General features: G+C 40.8%; 2 protein-coding genes across 14 annotated transcripts in view; one reads left to right on the top strand and one right to left on the bottom strand.

The window, feature by feature from the left end:
* Positions 1-7304, top strand: part of MFN1 (mitofusin 1) — a 29014-nt gene extending 21710 nt beyond the window's left edge. For 3 of the 5 annotated variants that reach the window (XM_068955035.1, XM_068955032.1, XM_068955036.1), the window contains exons 14-18: positions 829-1058; positions 1568-1723; positions 2275-2471; positions 4410-4544; positions 5585-7304. In XM_068955035.1, coding sequence (XP_068811136.1) covers positions 829-1058; positions 1568-1723; positions 2275-2471; positions 4410-4544; positions 5585-5654 — 788 coding nt within the window. In that variant the 3' untranslated portion in view covers positions 5655-7304. Of the gene's footprint in view, positions 1-828; positions 1059-1567; positions 1733-2274; positions 2472-4409; positions 4545-5584 lie in introns of all 5 variants that reach the window. The other 2 variants (XM_068955033.1, XM_068955034.1) reach the window with 1 other exon arrangement.
* Positions 7305-8006: 702 nt separating this feature from the next.
* GNB4 (G protein subunit beta 4) overlaps positions 8007-24985 on the bottom strand; it is a 79958-nt gene continuing 62979 nt past the window's right edge. For 8 of the 9 annotated variants that reach the window (XM_068955043.1, XM_068955047.1, XM_068955045.1 and 5 more), the window contains 8 exons: positions 19226-19264; positions 18429-18535; positions 17392-17455; positions 16480-16642; positions 16218-16284; positions 15896-16097; positions 14430-14646; positions 11521-13096 (listed from right to left, as the gene is read on the bottom strand). In XM_068955043.1, coding sequence (XP_068811144.1) covers positions 12990-13096; positions 14430-14646; positions 15896-16097; positions 16218-16284; positions 16480-16642; positions 17392-17455; positions 18429-18535; positions 19226-19264 — 966 coding nt within the window. In that variant the 3' untranslated portion in view covers positions 11521-12989. Of the gene's footprint in view, positions 13097-14429; positions 14647-15895; positions 16098-16217; positions 16285-16479; positions 16643-17391; positions 17456-18428; positions 18536-19225; positions 19265-24985 lie in introns of all 9 variants that reach the window. The other variant, XM_068955039.1, reaches the window with a different exon arrangement.

The raw sequence follows: 24985 nt of genomic DNA, 5'->3' as shown, positions 1-24985 counted from the left end.
TGGGGTAAATATCTTGATCCGTCCCCAGCTTCCAGAAATTAGTATCTTAGGGACTTCTGAGACAAGAATGTGGACCTGGATGAATGCTCTAAATGTGCAGTAATGGACCTGTCGTCTGGGAACTTGTCTAAGCCTTTTTTATAAGCCCATTTATACCTCCGGCTTGCACAATAGGTATGTGAAATATGCTGATTGTCAGATAATGTTTCTGCGGCACAATATTCTCCTCAGGCCCTTCAGGGTTGTGAGCAGAAGACGAGACAGTGTCACAAAGCATGTATGGTAGGGTATGGTATGTTTTAGCGCTCCTTTTTTACTTTTTACTTTTTTTATGGTTATTTCATGGCATATTCACCTACCTCCCCTGCTCAGTTCTAATTCTGGGAATAAAATATTCCGAGCAAGATCATGGAATTACTTGAAGCCTTTTGTGATTTTTTTCTTCAGTAACATAGGCTTTTTTGTATGGCTCTACAGAACTGCTGGAAACACAAACTTGTTCTTCCTGCATCCTGATCTTGGGGCCATTGTTAGAGATCTTTTAGATAGGTTCACTGTGTGTCCGGTGGTGCCTTCTCTATGACTTGATTTTGTTTGGCTGTTTTCTTTTGTCAGAGCAATGGATTGTCTGCTGTATTAGGATCAATAGTGTTAAAATGCCTACTGATTTAAAAAAAAAAAAAAAAAAAAAAAGAATAGTAATAAAAACTGATCTGCTGGTCAATATAGATGCATGTAGCTCACAAAGCTGGACAGCAGTGCAAGGATGCTATGTGTGAACATGCTGTAATAATAATACCTCGTCTTTACTATTCTATTTATTTCTAGAAAATCTGAAGCCATTGTTGCCTTCTGGTGCTCAGAGTCAGCTCCACCTGCTAATTCCGTGCAGGAGGTTTGACCTTAGCTATGATCTAAATTGTCATAGTTTGTGTGCCGATTTTCAAGAGGATATCATGTTCCACTTTTCCTTGGGATGGACTTCGCTTGTAAACCGTTTCTTGGGTCCTAAGCATGCTCAGAGAGTACTGTTAGGACTAGCAGATCCAAACTTAAAAGTGAGTGCTTCAGCGATGAGGCTGATATTTTGTCAAGTACAGTGTTTCACCTTGGTGAGCACATACTGATTGACTGCAGTTGTTCCTACTGCTTACCTGCTTGCTGCTGCTTTCCCCTAGTCCCTTTGTGCAGAAACATCTTTTGGTGAGGATTGTTTTTACTGGATTATATTCAGGGCTACGGGTGATATCGAGATTAAAACGAAACCCAAAAAAACTTTTCTTAGACTTTTTGTAGCTATTTTCTGAGTTTCTCCTTTGAATTGAACTTTTTGGTAACCTTTTCATTTGAATCCTTACAGCGAGTAGAATTACTCGTTCTGGTTTAGTCCTTGTTTGGCAAGGAATCGGCTGAAACCCCGCTGCTTATTTTGAGTGTTGTTCAGGCTTCAGCGCTGAAGTTGCTTTTGAATAAACCCCTGAATATATGAGAAGAGCATAGATAAAACCAGGTTGTTCTATAGTCTCATAGCGCTTTTTACTCAGGCTACCGTATTCCACTCTTCTAGATGCCTCGTCCTTTACCTGCAACCCCATCTGCTGCCAGCCTCCCTGCCGTAACTCCAGAGAACGTATCGGACGATGAATTTATGGTTTCTTTGATAACGAGTTTAGCTTCGCTCACATCACGGACCTCTATGAGCATCATCATTGTTGGCGGAGTGGCAAGTAGTGTTAGCAACATTCCCTGTACTAGAAGTGATGGCCAAGATTAGCTTGATCTTCCCTGTTGGGCAGCCCATATCGTGTAGCAGGAAGCGTGATTTACTAACACGGGGCCAGATGAGCGTGTATAGTCGACTAGGTAGAAGCGGTCAGTTTGTGGTAAGAAAACTCCTGTGAGTGTAGCTGACGTGTTCTCTATTCCATATGTGTGTGTTCAGCTGCAGAAGCTTAAAGGGTGATTTGATGTTACCTTATTCAGTTTGAAATTGGTGGGAGATTTGCCGCCTTCTTCCTCCCTTATTAAAAGTGGTGAGGGTTTTGTAGCCTTCTGCATATTCTGCCTGCCACCTGGGGTACCTGCTCATTTGGGTATAGCTGTATTGCTCTGCAGTCCCAACCGGAAGGAACGTGTTCTCTTAAAGTAATCTGGTTAAAGGGCCGAGAGGATGACAAATAAAATGTGTGGAATTACATTTCTTTATCCGCTTAAGTCTGACTGCATTCCATATGGCATCTCTTAGTTAAGCTAATGGAGGATCCTCTTTTTCAGATTTGGAGAACAGTAGGCTGGAAACTCATCTCTCTTTCCTTAAGTATGTATGGGTTATTGTATCTGTATGAGAGACTAACTTGGACCACGAAGGCAAAAGAGAGAGCCTTTAAACAGCAGTTCGTAAACTACGCTACTGAAAAGCTGCAGATGATCATCAGTTTTACGAGTGCAAATTGCAGCCATCAGGTGCAACAGTAAGTATTACGCTGGTGTTTGTAGTCACTGAGATAGTGCATAGTAAAAAAATCACATACGCAACTATTTGCTATTGAGAGAAGTTATTACCCTTCCGTTATATTTTACATGTGAAGACTTAAGGTTTTTAGCCTCCTTTAAGTTTAGTCAGGTTGAAGAAGAGAACCAAAAACAAACCTGACATGGACAAATAATCCACTGTACCCTTTTGTGGAGCTTGTCCTGTTCGTAATGTAAAAACCTGAACGTGTAGGAACTACGTTGTGCTGGCACTAGGGATTGAGTGTACGTGAGACGGGAGGACAGGTAGAATATGACACAATATTATACAGTAAATGCCAAGGGGCACGATAACTGCCAGAATAATTAAAGGTGGGGGAGGAAGGAGAAGGGAATGGAAAGCTAAGGAAAACTTGCTGGTAGTTCCCTCTTTACGTTTGGTTTTAGTCAGGGACTAGTTTTGCGTAAGACAGAACAACTCTGGTCTTTGGCGTCGTAGTTCTGCTATCGTGATAGGGGCAGCTGTGTGAGCCTTCATTTCTCCAGCTTGATTTGAACATGAGTTCCTCCTGTTTAAGGAACAGTTACCGCAGTGCTTTCAGTATGTAAACTCTTCCATTATATAATTTTTATAAAGGTTCCGAGTACTCTTTGCCTTGAAGCAGTAATGAAGAGATGAAAATAATGCCTGTCTCTTCCTGTCAATGCCTGAGGCATTTTGACCTGCTGTTAAAATGCTGTTTAAATCAGTTGTGGTCAGGGATGTTGTGAGAAACAGAGCTGAACTGTAATAGTTAAAGCTTTACCTTTCCTGCTGAGGATTCCGTTTTGGACAGTCTGTTCCCCACTGAATAAATGAGGGAGTTGAAAAGAGCATGAAATTTGTACCTGAAATGGTTACTCCATACATCTCGGAGCGTGTGCATCTGAGAATTGGCCCTAAGCTGCAGCCTCTCTGTCCAAAACAGAGAGTTCCTAGTGGAGGCTGAATGTGTCTGTGTTTATAGTCACATTCATTCGTTTCAGACTTGGAGCAAATGCTCACGGGCAAACTGACTCGGGGCTCAGTTTTCTGCCTTAAGAGTTGGTATGGTCAAGTTCTGACTAGGCAGTCTTGACTCTCCTGTAGTGCAGAAGAGGAACTGCAGAGCTGTTGTGAATTGTCCCAACTTTTGGCACATCTCTTCCAAATACTTTTGTAGTCTCTCTTTCGCCTCACTGGAACGCAGGCTTGGGCCCAGCTCTTCCCTCTCCTCGGAGAGACACAGAACGGCTGGCTGGACACTGGGACGATTTGCTTTCCTCTGCTGAAGCTGACTTTTGTACTAGTAAGGTAATCCCTGGGCTACGCAGGAAAGGTGTTCTGCATCTTGCTAGGCTTGCTGAGTGAGACCTCTGACTAGTTTGCTGACATAACTACTTAAAACAGACAGCGTCAAGGAGAGACTGAGGGAGATGATCGTGCAGACGTTACTTTGCAGTGACAGGCAGAAGATAGGTCTCGGCTTGGAGCGGATAGTGGTATCTGGGTCTTTTGTTTCTTACAAGAGGAAGTTGCGGGGCCCAGCTCCAAGGGAGAGCTCTTGACTGAAGAGGCCAGTAGGACCGGGTACCTCGGCAGGTCTGGCGTACTCCTGCATGCTCGCCTCCCCCTTGCAAAGCGCCCACCTTCTGCCCTGCGGGCATAGCACAGGGCTTTCCACGAGGGAGCGGTTAGATGCTCTAGCGTGCGTTAACGCCAAAGTACCCATCTTAGACTTGTATGTTTAGGGTTGCTGGTCTTCAGAGAATGACATGGTTTTCCAGTTGTTTTCTGCTGTTCCGTCATCATCTAGCAGCTAGAGAGTTTGACTGCTGTGTTCTGCTGCGTACTGCAGTGCAATGTGATTTTATAGCAGACTTTAGTAGACCATGACTACAAGCCTGTTTTTCCTTAGGGAAATGGCCACTACCTTTGCTCGGCTCTGCCAGCAAGTGGATATTACACAGAAGAACCTGGAAAAAGAAATTGCTAGGCTTTCCAAAGAAATAGATCAGTTGGAGAACATACAGAGCAACTCCAAGCAACTACGGTAAGCCTGCGTGTGACTGGCCGAGAGTAAATTTGTAGCCCTGCTGACTTCAGTGAGACTAATGTTTGCTGTTACTTTCAAGTTGAAATGAGGCAGGTAATTCTAACGCAGGGGCGCGGATGGTTGTGCAGCAATACCTGTGGTCTTTAGCCTAACATCAGCTCTAACTGAAGAGCCATTGAATTATGACAAAATAGGTGCACGCTCCTGTCCAGGTGAATGAGCAGAGCTCCCGCAATGCTGCCTCCTAGATCACGTTTAACTTTGCCCGAGTCTGTCTTGTGTGGGGGAGATGGCTTTCTTGAGAATGTTTGAGGATGTGTTCCACGGGTAAAAGAGGGTGGCACCCCCCAAAAAACCCTTCCGAACAGGGGAGCATTGAAGCAGCTGTGCTGTGTCGAGAGAAGAGTCCTTCAGTGTTGTGAACACCTATTACTAGTACTAAAAGAAAAACGTTACTAAAGACCGTTAGTGGTTTACGGACTTTGGAGCCATGTGTTGCCTCTGAGCCTCTCAGGCGCACAACAGCACGGAGAAATGAGTATGAGACTGCTCTTGCTGTGTGCTGCTTCTTGATCTTGGACGTTCAAAATCAGATGACTGTTCAGCCTTGTAGCGTGCACCCCATGGCATTTTGTGCTACAAGAACATGCCTAAATGGGTGGCGGATGGCGTGAGGAACTGTGCCGAACGCTTCGCGTGCAGCTACCGTTATCTATGGGGAGGCTGACGGACAGCAGCTGCAGAGCCTCTTTCCTAACATTGAGGGGGAGGAAAGCCAGCGCCAGGGAAGCCCCAGATGGACCTGGCACAACCTTTGGGGAAACGGCAACATGTTGCCGATGGATATCGTACCTGCACGACACTGGCTAGGTGAGAGGTGGGCCACAAACCAAGGCCCTGATCAGAGCAGACGTTCAATTTTCTAGTGTTCTGGGTTTCATTAATAGAGGAACGAAAATCAAACACCGATGTTGGTTCTGACTGCTTTGTGATGTTACTGCATTGTAGTAAATCCATTGTTTTTGTTTGTTTTACAGAAATAAAGCCATTCACCTTGAGAATGAACTAGATCGCTTTACAAAACACTTTCTTCAAAAGAGTAAATAAAACTTCCCTGCTCACTTTCCTGATGATCCGTTGTAGGACAAGGTAGAAATTTTACAGATGATACTTCTCCTCTGTGGAGTCACGTGAAATGAATTATATTTTTAATGTTACTTTGATTACACTTGTTTGTTAATTCTTGTAAAACTCGGGTTGGACTCTGACAAAATGAATATTACATTCTGGGTACCACCGCTCTTCTCTTTGTTCGCTGTCAGTTTGAAAATGTTGGTTTAAGAAGTGTTATCTAAACACTAAATTTCTTTGGATGCTTAACAAAGAAATATGGATTTGAGTTTTTACTGAGTACGCAGCAGTGGCACGCCTCGCTTCCTGGCATCCAGGAGTTTATGCAGGGAGGGAAGGCTTATCGCAGCTACTCCAGTTTTCAATTGGCAAGGAAGAGCCAGTGATGAAGAATGTTTTGTTTTGTTTTGTTTTATGAAGGCAAGTATTAGTTCTAGTAGGTGGAAAGGACTCTCGACTGTTTTGAAAGCAAATGAAGTTTTGCTGGGCAGCAGTTCCTTGTGTCCTTGTATGGAAGGGAAAGATGATAAACTGTAGAGTATTCACTAATGAAATGCAGTAGCTTCTCCTACACTCTGGGTGCCCTGTCTAGACAACATGGCATCACTTAGACTCCTGAGATACTTGTTAGGTTCATTCTGAGTTGAGGGAAAGCCAGAAAGCTTTCTAAGTGCTGAAATGGGCATTCAGCCCATGAGACCACCACTGCTGCCCACAGTCCGGTGAGCTGGAGATGTGTCTGTGTGTTCACTAAGGTAGCGGGAAGGGAAAGGAGAATTTTTGGAATAGATGTTCTTGGCAATCAATTTTTGCATGTTAGGTAAGGAAGCCTAAGGTGTCAGACTGGAGCTTGAGCTCCTGCTGCTGGTTTCATAAAGCCGGTAGAGGTTGTGGTGGAGAGACTTTGCTCATGTAACATCCTGCACAGGTCCACGGTTCGGTTGTAGAACAGTTCTCTGCTAGCTGGGATTTAAGACAGGTGCAGCCTGTGACCTTTTTCATTAAAAAAAAAAAAAAAAAAAAAGGTTTTGACCTGCTGGAGCAGAGCAAAAGTAAAAAAGTGTTTTTTGCTGCTGCCATCTGCACTCTCTTACAGCTAGATTTTTATAAGCAGATTTTGTAAAAATAACTTATTTTGAAGGAGAAAGCCTTTTCAGAATATTTATATATTTTTATGGACATGTTTAACATGACTTAAACCAAGTATTTGGCCGTAAACCTAAAAGGTAGGGAGTTGCTATTTTCCAGTAAACAAGGGCTACTATGAAAGGACATAGTTTACAGTCAAAGCAGTTTTCTGTCTTCAGATAGTTTAAAAAAACCACTGGACTAGGTCTAAAAAAATTCAAATACTAGGGATAATTATTTGACGATGCTAGCAGAAGCATGGCTTTTTCAAAACATTCATTAGCAGCATCCATGAGGAGTCTCAGGTGTTGGGAGAGACATTATGAACTATAAAAATGAGTAACTGTCACTTCATATACAAGAGAGCTGGGCAGATGTGTATTGATGCTTATTTCTGAAGCCTTTTTATGGACATTGTAGAACACATGCATGTAAAGGCTCGGCTTGATATAGTTATTTATTAAAAGAAAAAAAAAATATATATATATATACACACACTATCTCTGTGCTCTAGTCAAGTTATTTGCCCGCTGCGTAGAAGTTACACAACAGAAGTGTTGCAGGTGTTTGTAATGTCCGTCCACTACAGAGTGTTAAACTTTGACCTCACAGGTTACCGCTTAACATTTTCTTCCTGTAGCAGACAACCTCTGTACTCCACCCCGCAATAGTCATCAACTCGAAAAGGTGAAGGTAATGATTTTCTTTAAAAACAAAGCATCCTTTTGTCCGATCTCGAGCAGTAGTTGCTGCATTAGTGAGCCACACTTCGTAACAGGAATTTTGCTGTTCAAGAGTGACCGAAGGTAGTAGAACCAAGGGAGTGGTGTGTTGTCCCCCCTCCCTGCCCCCAGTCCAGTCAGGTGCTAATTTCTGGCCTTTTTTTTGGGCTGTAGTATTAACATGCCTCTGAAGTGATTGAGCAGCAGTTTGTCATGGAGAAAGCGTATAAAGGTATAGTGCTTTGTATAAAGGAAAGTTGATGTGAATTGTTTGTTCATAGAGGCTTTCATAGCATTTTCTGTTTAACATGCATACACAAAGAGTTGGGGTCTTTGTGACAAGACGACCAAAAGCAAGAATTAACTATTGCAGTGCACATTGTAGCTTTACGCTCAGAGCCATGGGAAGAATCTTAATCTTTACCACAGGGACAGTTGCAACTACGGCTTTAATAAAGCCTTCACGTGTGACACAAACTGGTTAAAAGCACTTGTTTATTGGTTACAATATCAACTCATGGCAACATCTTTCACTGAGCCACTGTACAAATACAAAGAAAAGATCCATCATGGGAAAAAAAAAAAGCTATAAACAGAGTTCATAGCAAGTGATTTTTTTTTTCACAGGGAAGTCTTTTTACAACAGCACTGTTAAAGAACAAATGGCACAAGTCCCTGGTTTTTTTAATAGCTTAAATAAAAGCTTTAAGACTGTTTCTGAATACATACACAATCCAAAGGCAGTGCAGAATCACTTCATAATTCGTAACATTACCAAAGTTTTCCAAAGTAGTCAGCAACAGATTAAAAAAAAAATTGGTGAGAAAGGCTGGAAAATAAAGGCAAAGTAAAATGAAGCATGTTTAGAAGTGGTTTGTTTTGGACTCCTTTGGATGTAATATGTACTACAAGTGTTCAGATGCTTTTATTTAAAAAAAAAAACACACAAATTGAGCACCATTGTGTAAGTAAAACAAAGGCTTGAAATATCTATGACTATTCCACTGAAGTCCATATTAGGTAAAACCTAAACATACTGTGTGGTATAAGAATGTCAGGCACATGTATCTGTTATCAGTTATATCAATTAGTAACACTGTTCACACATTTACCATAACAACACTGCATTAACATTCTGCATGTATTTTACAAAACCAGCAATTGGATAAGAAGGCTTGAGGTGCCTCTGAAGTGTAGGAAGTAGTTTTACCAGCATGCATGCCAGATTACTGTATACAAAGTGCACCATCAACCCATGCTTAATTACTTTTACAGGAAATGCTATCTCAAAAAAAAAAAAAATCAGTCATTCTGCTACACAACCATTTATACCAACTACTTGAATTAGCCAATACTTTCACCAACATCTTAAAGCACAGCACTAAACCTAGTGAAGGTGACAGTGTCCTCAAAGAGGCAAGACTAAGCACTCCTGGAATGTTTTCACAATGGTTTCATTCCACCTTAACATAATGTGAACTTCATTGTGGGACAAGCAGTTACACTTAACTGAATTAAAGTTAACTATTTCCAATCCATGCATTACACGTAAGCACACTAGGACCAGCTGTTACGTCAATTCAGCTTTGCCAAAGTCAAGGTCAGGCCCTCTCCTTAGGCAGGGGGAAAAGCCTATTTAATCCATGTTCCTATTTCAAAGGGTACATTGAACTATCAGATCTGCCAGAACTATTAAGCATCTGCAATTTAGCCTGAGGCAGACGATAGCAACGCTTGGAAGAAAGAGAGTCTGGACACAATGGAAACAGGCCCTTGTTACTGTACTAAATGTGAGTATGCATTAGCAAGCTGCCATAGAGGAGCTTGTTGCAGGTTCCTGCATCTCAACCAATATATATCTAGCAGTAAACAGAAGGCTATGTGTACATGAGAATAAGCCCACAAGTTGGTTTAGCTTTGTAATAGAAAAATACTAATGAGGCAAGCACCCAACATAAGAAAATCCTGACCTCCCCGCCCCCTCCCCCCAAAAACCTGTACCTGAATAAATCAGTTATAGCTTGGGAAGTGGGCCTGCATGCTTATATCACAGGATGTAGTTTTGTATGAGAGGCGGGGAAGTTATTTTGCCACCACCTGTTTTGGTACAATAGTCACGTAGTTACTTAGTTACTTACTTACTTATGTCATTACAGAAACATAGCAAGTATGCTATGTGACATTCAGGTAATGATGTCGTTTGGCAACAACGATTTTTACGACAGCTTAAGATGTACTTCCTAGTGCTGCAACATGCACTGCCTCACATGAAATGAGTGTGCCGTCACAGTCAACAGAAACCACGCTAAGCTGCGTACTCAAGCCTATGTATGTTAAACTATAGGCATATGCCATTTTCTTTCCGATGCAACGTGGGGATGAGGCCTTTCAAGTGCAACCTACAAAGGGTAGTTTGTTTTTTCTTTTTCTTTTTAATCATTGTCTTCATAACAGGAAGAGGGAGTTGGAGCTTTCACCATTAAACTGCCTCCATTTTAGTGACTGCAATAAATTTCACTGATTGCCATTTGTTTTATATTTAGTATTTTCTTTTAACGGGCAAATAACAAACAGCTAAGGCTGTGTGACAGTGTTGCACTAATTCCATAAGCTTTTTTTCAAAAAGCGTAATTACGGGCCTGTAAAAAATTCAGAACGTACATAAACAGCAACCATCACCTTGGCAGGCTCTATCACAAGCTTTCTGCAAGTTCCTCAGCAGCATCGGATACTATTTCCACGGTTGGGACTTCTTGGATGTTTCCTTGTGCACCAACGCAAAGGAGCCACCTCAGGACCTGCAGCACTACAAACACTGGTCACCAAATGGCAAAAGCTGGCAGATGAGACTTGCATGATGCTTTTGGAAACCTTATTAGCAAGTAGTGGCATTCCTTATTAGTTATTTTAAAAGCAGCGGAATCCAACAGACAATTGCCCATCAAACAATGATAGTGAAATTATTTGCAAAAACAGACTGTAAATATGGTAAAATGCCTCTCATACAGCTATCTCAATTTTTTTTTTAAGAATAGAAGTTTATACATTTGTAAAATTGCTTTTGGAATTTCACAGGTCGAAACTAGTTTTAATACCAGCGTGTAAAAAGGGCACCTGTCTTTGCAACAGTGTGGACTAGGAAATTCATTCAAAACACACTTCTCTTAAGGAAATGTTCTTTTATGGAAAAACTTTTTGTTTTGCTTTGTTTTTTTAAAATTCCTTAGTAACAAATTTTCAGAATGATTCACTCACGGCAGCTGTGAGGTTAAAAAAAGAAAAAGGAAAAAAACAAAAGGCAAGTGTACCACGAAAAAATAAACCTGCAAGATCCCAAAGAGCTGCTTGCCTGAAAGAGTAGCAATTATTACATAAATAGTTCTATTAATGCACGCAGATCATAAAACAAAGCAAAATGCTGAGGAATTCCTGTGACATACAATATAGTGTGATTTTGGTCCTACACCACAGCCTGCTGTTAGGCACATCTTGTGCCGGAAAAGTATATATTTTCACTTTTTTTTTTTTTTTAAAGTAGTTACTGCGATTGGTACATTTATTGGCACCTTAACCATTGCAGACATGGCAAGTTTACAGGCACAGTCTGGAAGTACTGAATTTTAAGATTACAATTGTCAGAAACTTGACAAACTAGTGGTCTCAGCAACAAATCTGTTTTGGTATATTACAAAATACTGGGCACTTAAATTTATTACCTGACCCAAAGAGACCCAGACTCCCCCTACCTTTAGATGAGGGCAGAGAGATTAACATTACCTTCCAACCTGATAATTTAAAAGACACATATTTAAAATAAGTAAGTCACTTAAGAGAAGCCAATAGACTTAATTCCCCCTTCCCAAAACCACCTCAGACGTCAGGATTCCCAAGAGAACATCCGCTGGAAGCACAGGCCCCGCTGCCAGGCACCAAAGAGTTAGTTAAGTGATCTTCCAGGAGAGTCTGAAAGGGCATGAATCGCTTGCTTCCCCCCCCCCCCCCAATATCTACAGTCAAGTGTACTTGATCCTTTATAAGCAACTGACATCAAAATCAGAATAAATGAGGACCAGGAGAGGAAATGGCTATTTACAGCGTCAGAATGTAGAACGATTAGCATCTAATAAGCTGCCACGGCACAGACTACTGTGCCCGTAAGAGAACAAGCGAATCGCTAAGATTATAGTACAAAATTTTAAAGGGTCACACAGGTAAGTAAAGCTATTTGGTTCACTGTAGGTTACACAATTCCTTTTATAGTTCACACCACACAACTGACAACAAGCATGTGTGGTTGCGGTATGCTTCAGCAACCCCCCCCCCCCCCCCCCGTTTTGATGGGGAGTGCGTGTACTCAACTGCACATTTTAAGCCTTCAGGAGTTCTAAGTGAAGTTCTCTTGAATATCTCAATTTATTATGGTAATTGCAGAGCAAGCTTTGCTAATACACTGCTTTCTGCGCACTAAATACCAGGGCAAATCATTTTGTTAGCGCAAATCAGCTAGAGTTTGCGTTGGGCCAAAACTACCTCATTTAGAGCAGAATTGTCAAAAGGAAAAGCACTCAGCCACTTAATGACAGCGATGCAGGTCAATGGGCTTCCATACCCAAGGACTGTATGGAATAACTTGTATGAAAAGCTGCAGTAAGGAAGCTAATACTTCTGGAACTGTTTTGGTTCCCCCCCCCCCCCCCCACTGCTGCTGCATATCTGCCTGGCATTAACTCCTTGGTGTCTGGAGGCCATGACTGCCAATGGATGAACCAGGAACCACCAGCTTGAAGGACTAACCCCCATTTTTAAATAGGCAAGCAGGTCGAGAAGTGAGTGAATAAGGCGCTAGGTCTTAACTGGAAGTCTCCAGGGCCTTTTAAAAAAAATCCAAATGCCTTCTGTTATAAAAACACATACATACCATTGGCTTCACTTTATCTACAGTAAATTCACAAAAACATTTAAAACAGCAATCTAGTTCATCCACTACAAAACTCAGAAGTGACATCTCAGGTTAAAAGCAAAGCTATAAATGTAGTTCCTTAAAAAATGCAAACATATTTCTTTACATACAGACAAATGTTACATGATTGGCTGCTATAATGTGTATATTCTGTTATGTACAAAAAAAGTACAGGATTAGCAGACTCTGAGCACAAGCAAAAACCCTTCAAGGACAATCTAACCAAACCACCAAAAACAAAAAGACTGGCTCTTAGTTTGTCGGTCACCATGATTATGTGTGCTGGCCCCTTTTAAAAAGTCAGTGATTTCTTCCCCCCTCCCCTATTTCTTCACTTGATTTTTTTTTTTTCTAGTTTACAGAAAGCCTTTTTTGTGTAATAATCAGTGAATAGAAAAACTTCACCTGCAAATACAAGGTAGAAATGTTATTTCACAGCTATAGGCTGCAGCATTGATCTCTCCAGATCTCAAATGGAGAATGTACATGTTTGGCTCCCAGTTAATTCCAGATTCTGAGAAAACTGTCCCAAGACCCTGTAGCCACAGCCATGCCGTCATCAGTAACACCTAAACAGCTGACACGGTTGTCATGGCCAGCAAGGACACCTGGAAAAGAAGGAGGAAAGTTAAAATTCAGAAGTTCCAGGACTTCAGCTGTTACTCTGCTCTCCTCGATCAGTCTTTAAAAGGAGTATGATCACAGGTTCTGCATTTCATCTTTTTTTAGAATGCTTATTTCACCTGAAAAACTAGACATCACAACAGCCATCTCAGGAAACCCCATTTTTCACAACAAACAGGTTTTTCAAGATATGTGTATGCGCACATTGGGGTGATAAAAGAGGAAAAGTCTAAGGGCAGGGAAAGCAATGGAGACCACAAAGACCTCCTCAGCCCTAATCAAGCTCTCTGTTGTTTTTCCCCCCATTTTCAGCAACCCTGTCTACAATTCTGTCTGTCAAGCACTTACAAAAATCAAGCATGATGTTTTGTGCCCGTGCCCGGAACACAGACCTACCCTCCATATATTGCATTAGACTAATATAATAATAAAGTGAAGAGGCAATGTACAGTATTGCTTTTCTAATAAAGCTGGATGTAGTAATATAGGGTGGGGGGGGGGGGGGAGAGGAAGGGGAGGGGAAGTAGACAAATGCCAGAAAGGGTAGAAGAAAAAAATAAAGGACATACTATAATATTTAAGGTCATATTTTAATAGCAGAATTATGGCCCAAAACTGAACCAGACCCCCATGGTTTAAGCTATTGTACAAGCTTATTTCTTGACACAATACAGCTTAAGCTTGTACAATACAGTTTATGGTATAGCACAGATATATTTAAACATCTTGCCTATACTGACAGAGATGATTAATTCCAGGAGTAAAAGTGTATTCCTCCTGTCCTTCCCAACAGCAGGAAATTACGGTCCTCAAACCACAAAACAATCAGTGTAAATTCTTCCTGTCTAAAGACAGACTTTTATGCTGCTGAAGGCATTCCTGTGGTACATGCAAGAGTCAATGCAAGTGTTTAATTTTTTAATACTTAATCCCAAAAATTTCAGTGACATACCATTTTTTGCAAGACCTAACTTAATTCTGTAGGCTGCTCCTTAGCCTCAAGAGCTGGTATCTTCCAGCATAGAGATATATAATGGTCAATGCCCAATAACAGGAGCATTTATTAGTATTATATGATTTATTATACATCATAAAGATGAAGCAGTAATGCAGCATAACAACTGGAAGATGTGATCAAATGCAGTAGAATAAACAATACCATTCTAGAGGAAAACAGGGTTCAAAGGAAGAAAGCAGATTCCACGTCATCAGCGGTGGCACGGACAACAAACTGACTCTGCATTTCATAGATTTTGAATATCCATTTTTTGCTAAGGAAATGGAAAACTCCAGCTCATTTCAGTTACATGTACCCACCTGCTCTTTCCCCTTTCAGGGTATCCCACACATTGCAGTTGAAGTCATCGTAACCTGCTAGCAAAAGGCGACCACTTTTTGAGAAGGCTACAGAAGTGATTCCACAGATGATATTGTCATGCGAATACATCATTAGTTCCTGATCTGCACGTAGGTCAAACAGTCGGCAAGTGGCATCGTCAGAACCGGTGGCGAACGCATGTCCGTTAGGGAAAAACTGAAAGTTTTAATTAAGAGACAGGAGTTGGACACCAGAAAAACACATTGTTCATGCTTTCTTTCAGCAGCCTCACAGGTTTATTTCACCAGGGTGACCACATAAAGGCTTACTGATACAATATTAAAAAACAAACAAACAAACAAACCCACCCCATCAGTCTGGACGTTAATAAAAAAAAAATACTGCATCTATAGACAGCTACGCAAACGCTTCTGGAATGGTACCGACTACGCTTGGACGACTGGTGTTTTATCCAGCCAGTTCCTGCACGTGGCGTAACAGGAGTCGAAAGGGGATGTAACTAACTCCTACAAAACGAAGCAGAACGCAACTATTTGCGTCCTGGCTGAGGGCCACAAAGACCTGTGTGAAGCGGTACACAGTGTTCCCTCTTGAGCTGGTCAGGCAGGTTGGCTCAGTCAAGACAGCAGATTACAAGCAGGCACTTCAATTTCCAAAATCTACTCCAAATCAAAGCCAATCTTGCAATAACCGTATTGATTGAGACAGACCAGAATCCTGAGATGTGCTGAGCTCCTTTCATTCCTAAGTATAGGAACTGCATTTTTCTACTGGTCATGCTCTTGGTATTTTCTCAGCCTTAATAATTTTTCATGTTTATCAAAAACAGATGCAGTTTAGACTTAGGCTTCATTCCCTATTTATCAGAGCTTGTATCTGGCAGATCAGAACATAGTGTTACTATGACAAAGAGGAAATATAATCCAGTTTATAAATATTACAAAATGATTCCGAGGATGAGTATTCAACGTAAGTACTGGTTTTAACTTTGCCTTCCAGAATATTTTGCTTAAAGTTCTTCTCAATGGAAAAAAAAAGCAAGCACAGTTTTGTTAAACAAGAACGTTTTACGAGGGGAACACTCGGCTATTCTGCTCCCTCGCGGCAGATCACATGAACCAGAGTTTTCAGTTTTAACATGCTGTCACATTGCACAACGTTTCCCTTCATCCTCTGCTTAAAAAACAAAATAAAACAAAAAAAGCAGAAAAAAAGAATAAAAAAAAAAGAATTGCTGCACTTAAGGTCTTAAAAAAGACGTTCTAATAAATTGTATATAATGAACGCTTCTTTGTAGAAAGTGATAAGTTAACAGTCTCTACCCTATCAGAGACACCTTGATTTAAAAACAAGGTAACACAGTAGACTAGAGGCTGACTTTACGTAACTACAGCTTTTCTCCCCACCCCCTTCCCATGGGGAAAGGCAAACGACCATCACTTACACAAACGGCGTTAATATCTGACACATGCCCTGTGAACGACTGCCTGCACATTCCATCTCGAATATCCCACAGCTTTGAGGAGGCATCACAGGCACCCGAAACAAAAGTCCTCATATCTGGACTCAGAGAGAGACTCATCACATCGCCAGTATGCCCAGTGAACGTGGTGGTCTGTTGACCAGTTTCAATGTCCCACAAAGCGCTGCAGATGAAGCGAGAGCGTTAACACAATTCAACGGGTTCTTGGAGGGTTTCAGTTTTATACGCATATTAACGCATTGGGGGAAAGGGGCTGGGGGAAGCCAGGAGTTCAAAAACTAACCAAGTGGTGTCTCCTGAGCTGGTGACAATTTGGTTGTCATCTAGAAAGCGACAACAGGACAAGTATCCTAAAAACAAAACACCCAAGAGTTAGTTTTACACCCAAGAGCAATAACTCAAGTTTAACACCCCAAGGTAGTAATTGAGGTGTGCTGTGAAATAGTTTTGTTGGCTTACACACTAGGTAAAGGAGAACCTTAAAGCGGGACGGTTCTATTCATAGTAACAAAAGAAACTGAAGTTGAAGCAAAACCATGGCTGACCTGTATGCCCCGGCAACTCTCTGCTCACTCTCACGTTGCCCTCTCTGGTTTTTAAGTTGTATATGGAGCAGATGTTGTCCAATCCACCACAAGCGACATAGTTGCCAGAAGGTGCATACGCGCAAGTCATCACCCAGGAGGATCTCAGAGGAATGGCGTGCATCTTCAGATAGACACAGCTCATTAATGCTACATCACATCTTAGCATTCACACTTTACTTAAGTCTTTCATATCTGTTTATGAATTGCAGCAGATTAAACACACCGAACAGATTCTGTATCATGCATTTCAGTATCTTGCTTTTAGAACATACTACAACCTATGTTCGTGTTTACACGTGGCCATTTTTCGTATTTACCTAACAGAAAAGCTATTCTAAACCTAAAACATTTACACCATTTCTTTCTTCCACCTTAACTTCTCTGTGCCGTTCTTCTAAGTCTCTGAACTACATATTATAATTATATGGAGACTGGACAGTCTACAGCAGCAGATCAACTCTCCACACTACCTAAACTCTTCTCCTTTGACAGAGCCTTTTTGCTTTCTTTACCCCAAAAAGCAAAGTATTCTTGTAAATTCTGAGGTGGTACATTTCTACATTTTAACATAAACCAAACCACTGATTTCAGAAGCAACAACATACACGCAGAGAATAGAAGCTACAAGCCACCACACTGGCAAACTACAGTGAGGATATTTCGTACTATACAGAACTTCTTCTGAGAGACACAACCGACACGCATCCTTAGCGATCCGCTAGTCACAAAAGGGGAAAGAGAGTCTTAAATTAGAAAAAAAAAAAATGCTTTTTCATTTTTGACTTGCAAACATGGAAAAACAAAGGCAGAAAACCGCTTGAACAGACCAATTATGCATGAATTATTGATACGGATTATAAATAACTCTACCTTATTTGTTGTATAACTATCCCAAATAATTAATTTTCCATCTTGAGACGCGCTGACTAGTAGCCTAAATATAAACACAAAAATAAAACATTAATGTAAAACAAACCAAAAAATTAATTCTCAAAATAAACGCCCCAAAGTGATTTAGGAAGGCTTTCACTATTTCCTGTTACTTATTAATTTTTAAGGCCAGTATTTGTTAGAAATCTACAGAGAACTGTATATTACTTGACAGAGGAATCCCCACTGTCCACAGGGACCCATGATTAACAAACAGACAAGAACAAACAAGTTACCTCAAAACATATATTTTATAAACTCTACCCCAAAGCAGCTTTTGTCTTTCATCTACGAATATTTTAACTATACAGCTACATAATGATAAACATGAAAACAGAGGGGAAAAAAAAATCCTGAGGGCAGATTTTAGAAGTACCTCTTTCTGGCCTGTAAGAGGGAGAACAGAACGCAAGGCTCTACTAACATCTGACCGCCGCCGGCTGCTCAGAACGACGACGACTACAACAAACGTCACGAAGGGGCCGAACGAAGCCCCTTCCTAGAAACTAGGTAACTTTTCTTGCTACGCACACAGAAAATCTTTTCTCATCGAAAACAATTTTTGTTCTTAATGTTCTTAAAACTCGGTTATTTGACATGTTACATAACTAGTCAACATTTTGGAAATTACAGTACCCATCGTTCCAAAAACACGCCTCATCAGATACCCTCTGCTTAAATTGATTCAAAGAACTTAGTTTAAACTCAAAGGAGGAAAAGGCAAAATGTCTTTGTTAAGAATAAGCAAAGTTCCTCTCCTTTCACTCAAGCCTTCTCTCTTACTACTATGCGATCCTCATGGGCTTTAAAAAAAGCAAAAATATAATGAAAAGCAAACAAAAAGCCTACAGTCGTGGTCCACGACCCCCCTGTGAGGGCATCAAGACAACACGGTTCCCCAAACTGACGTTAATTTTGATGCAGAAGATCCTATTTCTAACCCCTCAGCCACAGACTTAAGAGTCCCTGGTACAAACCTTGAGTCAGATCCCCAGTGCATAGCATAGATTTTGGCTAAGTGACCTCTAAGCGTACGCCTTGTTCGCATTTGAATTCGACCCACTGAGTCCAGACTTGTTGTGATCTAAAAAATAAATAAAACCAACTCCTGAGCTACTGAGGGCTATCTTTAAAATACAGAATAACTAAATACATTTGAACACAGAGAGAAAATAAACCATCTTGGTGTGCATTAAAAAACATTACTGGTGAACAACCCAGCATTATTTCCATGCAACGTTGAAGAAAACAGCTTTTACAGAAGACAGTAACATACTTCATAATGGCTGTGACTGAAACTTCAGAAAGTCATCAAAGATCGTAACACCTAATGCAGAGGCCAATTCTGACTACCAAAGCTGAAAGGTTTCAAGCAACAGCCATGGAAGAAGATCTTCAACTATTTACTGCACTGTTACTTTCTTACAGCATGGTGGCTGCCCTTTGAAATTTCAAAGCAGAACGTGACACGGAAAGTACTTTCGTTTTCAAATACGACCGAAAGACCTGAATGAATATTCAGGTCTTTCAAAATACACGAAATATGGTAAGTACACCCTGTTTAAAAGGACAACTGGAGGTAGGAGCCATTAACATTATGCCAGTTTTTTTCCTGATAATTGTACAAAAACACAATACATTTCCAAAGGCTAGTTTTACTCTATTCTTTCAGCTACTGAGCAGCAACATGTTACAGTCATAAATTTCATTTTTTAAATTTATTTATTTCTTTTAATATCAAGGAACAGAAGAATACACACGCTGAAGAACATACCTGAGCAAGAGTTGTGTCGCTACATGCTTTCCTTGCATCCTGAAAGAGAGAACAGGACAATCTGAGTCTAAAATGCAGTACTGAGCATCAACTGAAAACAGCGACTAATGGAAAAACAACTTTAAGCTAGGCTCCATCAATTTTTAAAATACAAAAAGCCCAAAGTCAACCACTTACATTGCAATATACCTTTTGTCAGCCTAATATATTTTACTTGCCTAGGGAATCTAAGCTCTGGCACACAAGTGGGGTGGGGAGGACAGAATCAAGAACGGGTCATGCCCTAGCTGCCTTTCAGTCTCACTTTCTAGGGAATACATGATTTGAAGGCATTTGAAGCCAACTTAAAGTCCCAGCCCCTTCACCCTTCCCTTCATTCCTTCCCCTTCTGCGGTAACGTGTTCAGGCCACCCAAGGGGAGAACCCATCCCACTGAATAATTGAACTTTTCATACACGATAACGCAAGACCCTCGTCCGGCAAAAAATTGGCTAAACTCACCCACCTTACCATCACAGGGGCAACAGTGCTAGTTACAAGAGGCAAAATGGGAGTTAACAGCCAGCGTTTAGGGAGGGGGGACAGACCGCAAGCTTACAGTAACTTAAGCTACTGAGGTACTTTGTACAACAATGAAGCAAAAAAACACGCAAATCCAGATGAACCCACTGGACCACAAACAAAGGGCTGCTAGAAGATTAGCTTAAGACAGTTTAAAGCCTAGATTTAGCTTTGTCTTGGCCAAAAACAAATGCTATCACTCAGAAATGAAACGCAGAACAGAAAAGCAGGAATCAGAAGAGTTAGGCCTTGCCTCATCCCTGAGAAACACTACAGCAGAAGGACAAAGAAAATGCCATCTTCGAGCCCAAACCAGGCTGGCAAAGGAGAGACAAGGAAGAAATAGGAACACGAAAGGCAGATTCTCCTATACTACCCTGCACAGCAGTAGCTGATGACTCAATTTTCCTGCAAGAAAGCTATGAAACTAAAAAGGACACTTAGTTCAGCACTCATATCTCCATTTCAACTCCCCCTTCCAGGAGGGATGGATAAAGGGTCAAATACTCAGGAACTGTGTGAAGAAAACGGTACGTACGAAGAACACTGTCTTAATTTTAAGTTTTTCCCCAGAAAACATCTGCATATCTAACCAAGACAATCCCATTTATCTTTACTATAACCACTTTATTTAGGATGGTGTTTCTCTGCACTTTGGTTTGGTGCACAGAGCTTCCCCCTCTGCACAGCCACTGCTCTTCATCTTTCTGGCAAACCTCAGCTGTCGGAACGATAGCTACTGCCCGTACTGCTTAGGTAGAAAACTTATTCCTAGGACGGAACAAATCCCTCCATCCCTTGTTTAATCCAAGAATTTTTGTACATTTTTAATATATGCTTACTGGCAGGACAAGTAACAATTTAGACTGTTGAAAAATTCCACTAGGAAAATCTACTTTCAGATATTTAATTATACTGAACTAAACAGACAGGTACCGAGGAGAGACAGGCACACAGATTACAAGAAGGTTACATACTAGGAAGATATATCGGGTGAATAAGTGGGGGAATAAAGGAACTGGAAATAAACACGGAGGCTAGACTGGGGAAAGTTAACAAAAGAAAACCAAGACTAGAACAAGAACAAGACAACACATATCCATATGTCCACTTAGAGGCACATTTGCAGAAGACTGTGCCTACTTGAACACAGATTGGAAAATTTCCAAGCCTCATCACTCCTCCGTTATCACCAAGTATCTGCGCAACTTACAGGCATGGAGTTCCCCTAGTAAAGGGCTGCAATACCACTGCCAACAGTTGCTCAGCTCAAGTGGCAGCAGTCTGTGCTGTGATCCACTGACTGAACTGATTCCCGCTGCATTCTGAATCACACGGTTGTCCACTAGGATGATCAGACACCTGAGATTTTCCACTTTATTTTTGAGGGGAGAGGAGTGGGGGGGGGGGGGAACACCCCCCCCACCATCACATTAATTAAAACACGGTCAGCACTCCAAAGCTTGGAACTGACAAAACTAAGGTAGCTGCATATACCTCGTCGCACTGCTCTAATTACAATCTTCATGTGTAGAAGGGACACCACACCATTAACCAGCCCATCTCTCGACACTAGTGCAGGGTGTCCTGCTAATGCAGATGTTACTCTAGCCTGCTCTTTAAGACCTCTGCTGATGGGGGCTTGATCTGAGGAGAATCTGATAATTTATTCTAACGGTCTAATATCCAAAGTGATGCAAAGTATCTGAAACCCAACAATTCCTGCTGCCTTTTAAGCCAGTTTCTTCTAGTTTTAACTGTCCTGGACATGTAGAATGGCTACTGCTTGCAGAAGCCTTTCATGGATTGGAAGACTTATGTTCTCCACAAATCTTCTCTTCTCTGGGTAAGGAACTGCATTCATTCAGTCTTTCTTTGCGATACTGACGTGCTACTTTTCTACAAGCGCCAGCCTCTTTCAGCTCACAGAATGCATGGCGCTCAGGTGTCCTTCCAGATATTCCTGCTTTTGCCTTTATTTCAGACTGTATGGTCCTATGACTTACTTTCGGGACACTATTCAACCCCACCCAGAAGACATAGACTATTTTCACAACAACTCTTGGAGATTAAAAAAAAAAAAAAAAAAAAAGAATTTTCTGTTTTTCATTTGTGTAATAAAAGTAATAGATTGGACACCTTAAACCAGTGAGCACTTCTGAGCCTAATTTGCAACGCTCAGACTTGGTAAAACCCGATTTCAGTTGCCACTGTGAATAAACAGCACTCCCGCAACTTGGATTCCAGTTTAAAAAAAAAAAAAAAACCCACAAAAATAGGCACTCAGGCAGCAACCAAGTAGGTGAAGCATGGTTTAAAAAAAACTGGCTTAGATTTACACCAGAATCTATAGCAGAAATAAAGATATAACTACCAACAGTACTATTGAATTGTCAGCCACTAAAACCTGTAAGCCTAAAACCTATTCTCCTGCAATTTCTCAGAATACCTTTCGACTTCTACAACCAACGAAGACATCTAACAAGTGATGCATGGGCTCCTTCACCACTGATTTGTGTCCCCCTCTCTCTGCCTAATGTGTGCACGAATGATAGTGCCCTCTTTGAGAGAAGGAAAGGAAACGTTATTCACTTATTTTAGAACGGCATCAATGTTCAGAACAGGCCTGAATGAAGGACAACACCTTAAAATTTTTAACATCTTGCTTAAGAGTTACTTCACATTTCAGCTTCAAAAATCATTTAGTGCGTGCTTATTTTGACCACCCTTTATAGCTTTCCTCACAGAAAGCAAGCTTGAGCGTGTATTAAGTCATCTCAACTTAAGTAAGTGCCTGAACTGTAGAAATATTTATAAAACGCAGTCTGGAATCACGTGGGCTTTAAAATACCAGACCAGCAAATCCCCTAGCATACAGGACTTACTCCATACACAGGAAGAAACACACTGGTTTTTAAACAGCTTTAACTGCTTAGTTTAGCTGAAACACTTGAAGATGTTCAATATAAAATGAATTTTGGGTGCAGTCTTAACTTACCAGAGCAATTTTTTTTTTTGCCTTTTAAAGAGAGCGCTATTAATCGCAACACCTATACCTGAGGCTGTCTTAATACTTGCCGTATGACTGGTATAGTTGCAGGCAAAACAAAGTTTAACAGGCTGTTTTAATTCTCACATTTTAACTGTCACTTCTCCACATGCAGCATAACAGAATCTTTAACGTCATAATATAAAACTGTTCTTCTATGTAACTGCAGATGTTTTCAGCTGATACGGCGGAAAATGGGAATTTGTAAGAAAATCTATTCCCTTGATCAAAACGCAGCCCCTACAGTTTCTTAACACACACTCCGTGCATTTAATTTTTTTCAAGGGGTTTATATAATATTTATATAGTATTTTATTTGTGCAAAACTTCATTCCATTTCAGATGCACCTGTGCAGAGTGTCAAACACTTCTGCAAATCATATCCTCAATTTCAAATCTCAAAGTGAGGACAAACATCACATGGGAACATTATTATAGGCAGAAATAGGAACTGACTTCAGTTACAAAGCCCTCCTTCACATCCCGCTATCTAACACTTCTTCATCCACCGACGTTTCAAACTTCTGGCACTAAAATTCATAAGGTCTTACTTTATCCATCCAGCATGGTGTTACTGTGCGCAGAATAGAGCAACAGCTGTAAGAACTGCATGTGGAGGTGGAGGCACGCATATCAGGTAGATATCGTGTATATATATAAAAAAAAAAATCTTTACATATTTGTGAAACATTACAGACGATAAAAAGTCTATTTGGAAATTGCTAGCTACACACTGCAGTCTATTCTACTTTAGGAAGCTGCTAGGTATAACGACAACCGCAATTCACTTATAAATACAAAGTTGATTTTTTGTGATTATATTGTTAGAGAAAGCACGCGGCAAAAAAACAAGACTTGCAAGTAACTAAGACAGCAAACCGTTGCTTAAATAGAAAGCATCAAATGCTGTTAGCTATCCTACGTCTTTTCCAGGTTTGCCTCAAACAATAGTTCCTGACAATTACCAACCCACTAGATAATACGTAGACTTAAATAAACTGGTTTTTTGGTTTAGATTCTGTATCTTGCCTCTTACTCCTCCCCCGCCCAGAACAAAACAGCTATTTAAAAATAAAACTGTGGTGTGATGATTTAATAAACAAGATAAATATTTTTCTATACAAATCAGAGATTGCATTACTTGGTCAGAAAGTTCCTTGAAAAAGGGTTAAGTCAGTGGGTGCCTTTTTTTGACTGCGCATTAATCTGAAGTTCAGGTTAAGCATAAGGCATCTTCTGTGATCATATCCAAAGATGCACATTGTCGATGCAGGGTCAAAAGAGTCCAATGGAAAGAGCCACAGTTACTCATGGCCCAGTTTCAAGTTGGGGTGGTAACTTTAACAAGTGAAATATTAATTTGATCTACAAATCCCAAAGTGAAGTCCTTACACACAGAGACAGTCAGATTTTCATGCTGCAAAATTAAAAAACCCAAACATTCCTGCAAAACAGCCTAGCTCTCTTACTTATGGAGTCTCTCCTGCCTCAGACAACCCCACTTCTTATAAAACCAGACTATTACTAAGACTGATTTACAGAGACATAGATTGGCTCACCCCTCCATAACCTGGTGAGAAGGTCTTTACAAATCAGGTAGAGGAAGAACTGAAAATTTATATATATCAGATATTTTTGCAATACTGTAATGAAGCTTAAATGTAAGAAAAAATATTTTAAACTCCTATTGATTTGCATTCCTCTGCAGAGCTGCTAGGAGGGGCACTTAGTGCTGGAACACTGACTGACCTCTGGCTTGCCTTTCATTAAGGTATCGAGTTTAATAGCCACTACAGGACACAGACCTCTGCCTGGATGACACTGAATGAACAACCATGAAAGCAACATTTGCCCATACACGCCCACTAACACGTTAGGTACGTGCATCACACATGCGATACCAAAAAGCTGCCTAACGTCCAACGCAGTAAAGCAGCAGATCATCACAAAATAACTGGTGCCAGCAGAAGATGCCACACTAAAAAAAAAAAAAAAGGGGGGAAAAAAAAAAGGCAGCGTGCATGGAACAGATTCCAAAGGAATCTGTAAGTCCTAACTGATTGGAGTATGTTTGTAAATAAAGCATTTCCATAGAAATCACACAAATTTATAAATGCTCCATATTGAGGAAGAGGACATTTGGATACAAA

Source organism: Struthio camelus, chromosome 9 (assembly GCF_040807025.1).
Source record: "Struthio camelus isolate bStrCam1 chromosome 9, bStrCam1.hap1, whole genome shotgun sequence".
Taxonomy (NCBI): Eukaryota; Metazoa; Chordata; class Aves; order Struthioniformes; family Struthionidae; genus Struthio; species Struthio camelus.
This window is presented reverse-complemented; position numbering and strand designations above follow the sequence as displayed.